Source organism: Dermochelys coriacea, chromosome 8 (assembly GCF_009764565.3).
Source record: "Dermochelys coriacea isolate rDerCor1 chromosome 8, rDerCor1.pri.v4, whole genome shotgun sequence".
NCBI classification, from domain to species: domain Eukaryota; kingdom Metazoa; phylum Chordata; order Testudines; family Dermochelyidae; genus Dermochelys; species Dermochelys coriacea.
Window position 1 is genome coordinate 20,900,907 of NC_050075.1, and position 7,087 is coordinate 20,907,993.

At 45.6% G+C, this 7,087-nt stretch overlaps 1 protein-coding gene across 1 annotated transcript; it reads left to right on the forward strand.

Moving 5' to 3' along the window:
- The first annotated feature begins 1,200 nt into the window (after positions 1–1,200).
- Positions 1,201–4,710, forward strand: DUSP1 (dual specificity phosphatase 1). Its single transcript, XM_038414677.2, has 4 exons — positions 1,201–2,049; positions 2,438–2,586; positions 2,811–3,030; positions 3,638–4,710. Exons 1-4 carry the CDS (start codon positions 1,680–1,682, stop codon positions 4,006–4,008), a joined length of 1,110 nt encoding a protein of 369 aa, XP_038270605.1. The 5' UTR covers positions 1,201–1,679; the 3' UTR covers positions 4,009–4,710.
- Positions 4,711–7,087: the final 2,377 nt, after the last annotated feature.

A 7,087-nucleotide genomic window follows, 5' to 3' on the forward strand; every position in this document is an offset into this window, starting at 1 on the left:
AGCCAGGCACCCAGGAAGGGGAAGCGAAAGTAACTGTGATTGGAAGCCCTGAGTAAGAAATACCCCAGAGGGTTGATGGAAGCTGATCACCCACAGGAAGAAATAACTTTTGGGAAGCCTTGCTACATTTGTGAAGGGGAAAAATTGGAGACTGAACAGCTCTACTGCCAGTTTTTTGGTAGCCCTGATTTCAGTGGGAATTTTGAGTACGCAAAGAATACAGTCCCAGGCCTAGAGTTTAGTTATATTGCTTTTTCTTCCATACAAAACGAACTAGGGAATATTCCCCTATACATACACACACACAAGTCTTTTAGGCATCTCAAATATACATTTAAAAGATGTCTGTGCCTATTCTGTCCACCCTGTGATGCTTTTCTCAGTACCCCTTTCACATACCAGACCTATGAGGTAATGTGAAACAGTAACTGTCAATAGGGGTGTGCGTGTAAATGTAAGGAGAAATAATATGAAGCGTCTGTGCCTGCAGTCACATTCCTAATCTATAAAGAAACATGGACACGAACTAATATTGTTTTGAAGACAAGAGGAACCACTGCCACTTGTGCTTGAAAAGAACCTCACTTAGCTTCTTAGCAGTGTGGGGTCTATGACACTGAGTGGGAGCGCTCTAATTCCACCCAGCAGAGGGCGGTAAGAGAGCTATACATCCTAGTCATGTGATCGCACTAGGCATGGGGCGAGTGTGTGGGAATTCTTACATGCCAAACAGATAAGAGACCGTGGAGCAGGGCATACTATGAAGGGAGATGTTCTTCAGCTTTCCGGGGTACATTTTTCAGAGTAGCAGCCGTGTTAGTCTGTATTCGCAAAAAGAAAAGGAGGACTTGTGGCACCTTAGAGACTAACACATTTATTAGAGCATAAGCTTTCGTGAGCTACAGCTCACTGCATCGGATGCATTTGGTACATTGTGTGCCTGTTCATCAACGCCGGGAGGCCCGGTTGTTTCTGCCCCTAGCGCTGGAGAGCGTAGGGTTGCATCAGTTGGTTTCCTGACTGATCAGGATGGAAGGGGGGGGGGTGTGTGTGTGTCTGTTTTGCATTCAAGCGACTGCAAAAGGGCCGATGACGTGAGTACCCCCGGGCAGGGAGTGTCTGCCCTACACCCCTGCAAGTGACGTCTTCCCGAAGCAGTCATGTGATCCCGTCTCATTCACAAAAAAAAAAAAAAAAAAAGGAGGCGGGTCCGGCGGCAAGCTGACTATATAAGGCCACGCGCAAGGTTGCGGCGAGCAAGGAAAGTGCTAAACCCGAGAAGGGGGCGCCAAGAGCTGCTGGTGAAGTGAGGCTCCCGCAGCAAACAGCAACCTCAAATCAAGCCAGGGGCGCTACCCCCTCGGACCCGAGGCAGAGGGGGCGGCTGGAGTTAAAACAAGGAGTTTACTAGAAGCGCCGGCTGATTTTTTTTTTTTTTAAAAAGAAACTCTAATCGCAGAGACCAAGTAACCCCTGAGAAGAAACAAAGGAGCCGGGAGAGGAAACAGCCCCCAGGCACAGACAAAGGGGACTCGCCTTCTCCCATCCGAGCGAGCACTTTGACCTTGCCAGAGACCAACAACCTCCCCCCCGCCCCCGCCGGAGTCCTGCATTCGGGGGCCCGGGCCGCCGTTCCGAGCTCTCCTCCCTCCCGCTCCTCTCACCCCGTGCTCCGAGCTATGGTCAACATGCAGGCGTGCGCCCTGGATTGCGAGATGCTGCGGGGGCTCCTGCAGGAGCGAGCTGCCCAGTGCCTGGTGCTGGACTGCCGCTCCTTCTTCTCCTTCAACTCCGCGCACATCCTGGGCTCCTCCAACGTTCGCTTCAGCACCATCGTCAAGCGGCGGGCCAAGGGGGCCATGGGGCTGGAGCACATCCTCCCCAACGAGGAGCTGCGGGGCCGCCTGCTCTGCGGGGGCTACCAAGCCGTGGTGCTGCTGGACGAGCGCAGCTCGGACCTGGAGCTGCCCAAGCGGGACAGCACCATCATGCTGGCCGTGAACACCCTCTGCAGGGAGGCCAGGGACACCCGCATCTACTTCCTCAAGGGTGAGTCCCGGGAGGGCTCGGGGCACGGGTGGCATCAGTGGTGAGCCTGGGGAGAGGGAGATTCTGGCTGGCACAATGTGGCCTGTGTGTGTGTTCAGGGGGGGCGCAGAGAATTTATGTCTCACCCATGCTAATAACAGGTTTCAGAGTAGCAGCCGTGTTAGTCTGTATTCGCAAAAAGAAAAGGAGTACTTGTGGCACCTTAGAGACTAACAAATTTATTAGAGCATAAGCTTTCGTGAGCTACAGCATCCGATGCATCCGATGAAGTGAGCTGTAGCTCACGAAAGCTTATGCTCTAATAAATTTGTTAGTCTCTAAGGTGCCACAAGTACTCCTTTTCTCCATGCTAATAAGACCACTTTCCCCCTCCCCTTTGCCATTCCAGGAGGGTATGAAGCCTTCTCTTCTGCCTGCGCGGAGCTGTGTACCAAGCCAACCGCTCCCACCGGCCTGAGCCTGCCTCTGAGTGCCAACAGCATGCCCAGCAGTGCGGATTCTGGCTGCAGCTCCTGTGGCACCCCACTCTATGACCAGGTCAGTAGGAAACAGGCAACGAAATAAGGGATCATTTGAATTGACGATAGTCCTGGAGGCTGAGTATCTCCAGAGGTGATGCCCAGATGCAGATACATTTAATACTAAAACCGTGTCAAGAGAGCAAACATCTGCTTGCCTGCATCTAAGAAAAGAAGAGGGCAGCTATTTTAAATCACAGAGTGCAATTAACTGATCCTCTTCCTTTGCTTCTTCTCTTTTAGGGTGGGCCAGTGGAAATCCTACCATTTCTCTACTTGGGCAGTGCCTATCATGCCTCCAGAAAGGACATGCTGGATGCTTTGGGGATCACAGCCTTAATCAACGTCTCAGCAAACTGCCCCAACCATTTTGAGGGGCATTACCAGTACAAAAGCATCCCAGTGGAGGACAACCACAAGGCTGACATCAGCTCCTGGTTTAACGAAGCCATTGACTTCATAGGTAAATAAGTGCTCTCCTGCAGCGTATGCTTCCAAAGAACCAGTTTGCATTATCCTTGAGGCAGAAATCTCAGTGGAAAACTCTAGCCCAGTTTAATTTTAAAATACATGGGAAGCTGTTTCCTCAGTGATTAAAGTAACACGAAATAAATGTGTAGCTATTTTATTAGGGTCTGTACTTCCTACGAGGCTGTATTGCTAAATGCTGAGAAGATCCTTAACTTTTTATAAAGCTATCTGAAATATTGACTCCATAACAGAAAGCAGTTAGTAAACTTAGTCTGGTATTCCACCAATATTGACTCCCATAATAGAAAGCAGTTAGTAAACTTAGTCTGGTATTCCACCAATAGGTTTTTATTTTTTACATAGAGATGACTGTTTCAAACAAGTATCAGTGACTGAAGGAAACTATTTGTATCCTTGGAATTAGAGTTTAGTATAGGTTTCCCTCAGGACAAGAGAAAATTAGTGAAGTGCCATGCACAGCTAGAGTGTTATGGAAAGAAGAAATTAAAAAAAAAATGTGAAATAGCAGCTCGTGTTTCTGTAGCATTGCAGCAACCTGACCCTTGTGTTAACCATGTCATTTTAATTGATTATTTCAGATTCTGTTAAAAATGATGGCGGAAGGGTATTTGTGCACTGTCAGGCTGGCATCTCCCGCTCAGCAACTATCTGCCTTGCTTATCTCATGAGGACCAACCGAGTCAAACTAGACGAGGCCTTTGAGTTTGTGAAGCAGAGGAGAAGCATCATCTCCCCAAATTTCAGCTTCATGGGGCAGCTACTTCAGTTTGAGTCTCAAGTCCTAGCCCCTAACTGCTCAGCAGAGGCTGGAAGCCCTGCCATGTCTGTATTGGACAGAGGAACATCAACCACCACTGTCTTTAACTTCCCAGTCTCTATCCCTGTACACCCTTCATCCAGTGCTTTAAGCTATCTACAGAGTCCAATCACCACTTCTCCGAGCTGCTGAAGGATAGATGAAAATTTATTCAGAACACAAAAACTTGACTCTTGTCTAAAAAGTGCAATAACCCTGGGGACAGTGTCTTCAATCATTTTAGTTCACATGGGGTTCCATTCATCCCAGAACAAGCACATTGTCACAAGCACAGAGGGGCTGATTTGACTCCAGAGAGCTAGTTCATTCTTGAGTTTGTTGGCATATTTTTTGACCAATATCTGGATGTCTACAAAGGAGACAAAGAACACAGAACATGGCTTTCTTCTCCTGAGTTATTTCTCCTTTTTTTTGTCAATTTTAAAAGATTAGTCCTTGTTAAGTAGCATACCTACCAGTATTACCATTTCTGGACATTCTAAGCAATGGTGATGCTGTCCCCTTTTATATGAAAGTCCTGTTATTTATTAATTTTTACGTAGATGCATTGTTCTTGCCTTCACAAGCCTGAAGTTTCATTTCTAGAGAAACCAAATACCTCAGTATTTTTTGGGTACTGTAATCCTGTAAATACATCTTAAACTGTTCACATTTCCTAAGCACTAACGTGAAAGCACCAGATGAGTGCTTTTTTTTAGTTGCCCAGGGTTGTATGTTTGCTGATTTATTTATGATGTGATATAATATATTTCTTCTTAAGAAAGAAGACATGGTTTTGTTACATGATTATGACTTTTTATACAAACAGAATAAATTATGACATTTCTATTGAAATCTGGATGTATAAAGTCTTATGTTTTCAGGATGTCTGCCTAAACCTCACCTAGGCTGTCTCCCAGCTAGGGCTGCATAGGAGAAAAGTCTTGAGTTCAAGTCCTTCTGCTTAACTTTGTGATCACAAGCAAATCACTCAACCCCCTGGTGTCTCAGTCAACCCAGCTGGAAAAATGGGTTTGTGAAGGGTAGGGACCTCACTGAAAACTAGATTCTGCATCTGAGCTAAGCTTGACATGAGTATGTAAATGATCAATAAACTTGTGGTTCAAACTGTGGTATAATAGCAACACTCTGTCCCCTGCGTATTATAAACACTCCAGGCCACCTTCTCAGCAGTGTGAAGTGGTGTTAGCTGCATTGATATCAGGGCTATGCCAATTTACGTCAGCTGAGAAACTGGTAGATGACTAGCAGTCACCCTACTGTGAAACAAAATAGATCCCTTCTTTGAGGACCTTCCTTATTACTTACTTTTTACACATTAAAGGCTAAGTCTAAAATCTGGCCCACCACTAACAATTGGCCCATATTTGTAAAGCTTCCTTTAAGGAGTCTAGTGACTTCCTTTGTCGCCCTGAATGTTTCTATTATTCCAAATGAAGTGCCTGCCCTCTTGTGCCATGCATGTACACAAATCTGGGCATATCTACAACAGGAGATAGCTTAAACAGTGTAGAGAGCACATATTTTATTTTTCACACAATAGGTCAAATTTTGCTCTCTTCCTGCAGATTTGCACAAGCATGTCTCTATTGACTCCAGGGGAGTTACTCTGCATTGATATTGATGTAACAGAGGAGAAGCTATTTCATTACGTGTTGTAACAGAGACAGGAATTTTAGCCAATGAATATTCATGCCACCTTGAAGGTAAGACCTACATCTTGAAGGTAAGACCTACAAGAACCTATAATGTACAATGAAACAGTATCAACAAGGAGTCCGGTGGCACCTTAAAGACTAACAGATGCAGCTGAAGAAGTGGGGTTTTTACCCACAAAAGCTTATGCTCAAATAAATCTGTTAGTCTTTAAGGTGCCACCAGACTCCTTGTAGTTTTTGTGGATACAGACTAACACGGCTACCCCCCTGATAAATGCAGCAGTATGAGATTAGTTGTGCACATCCCTATTGGGGGGGTGTAGCATCAGGCTATCCCACTGGGAGTTGTGGGAGAAATTGTATGCTCAGGACTGAAGTTGCTCTGCCACCCATGTACTTCCCTCTGAGCCAAGGTAATGCTGCAGGTAGAGGGTGAGTATGGGTATTTCCCCACCTGCTTCCCTCTATATTTAGAGTAGTTAATAGCATTAGCAATGCCAACCTTGTGCTCAGAAGAGTTCCAGAGCTGCAACTGTGGCTGGCTTCTTGCACCAACTGGACATGATCGGGCACTGTATCTTTAAAAACCAGTGGATCTAATTCTCCTAGATACTATGCAGCCTCATCGAAGATGGGTTTGCACAGATGCAGTTAAAAGTAGAATTTGACCCTATCTCTTTATCTGAAATGAAGGCACTTATAATTAAAGTAGACTCTGAAGTCCAAGGTTATGCAGGAGCTCTTACTGAGTATATAATAGCTGCTGTTTGCCCACACAACCAGTGCTGAGCCAGACACCACATACTTCATTGCTTTGTAAAGCCCTGTGAGATAACTGAAGTGTTAATGTAAATCCATGCTATGTAAAATCCAGTTTTGTTCTCTTGGGAGGAGGTACCATTAAAAGTTAAGATGATTGCACAGCTAGGTCTGAAATTCTTCCAGACGAAATATTCCACAGACACTGCTCTGCCTTCAGGAGTGTACGTTAGCAATCAGTGAGCCACAACCTGACCCCAAGGGACAAAAACAAATGGAACAGCAATAGGGAAGTAAACAAACATCCCTATTCACTGACAACTGAAGTGAGAACCCTTTCCCGCTCCTCCCCACAATTGATTGCATACATGAGCCTCCTACTGGAAATGAATTATCCTCCCACAGAGCCTTTCCCTCTCCCCAAATCCCGGAATGCTATCCACCCCCTTTCCTTCTTCCATGGAAATGAACTTGGAAGGTTTTATTGTTCCATGGAATTACACCCACTAGCACATTCCCTGAAAAATGAGTAAGGCTATTTCTGAATACGTGAGCCTCGTTACACCTGCAGTGATCGGCGGAACAAGCATTCATCTTCAAAGCAAAGCTTATTCAGTGGAAAAATACAACCTTGGCTGTGATGCAACTGACAAAAACAAAAAGAGATCCTGCCCATTAATCACAGTTCAAACAGAATTCCACTCCCCATCAGCCGTGGAGGTTTGTTTATATGTTTCTGGGAACAATAAAACTCATTACCTGGCAGCTGGTTGTTTTTACAACCTAAACAGGCA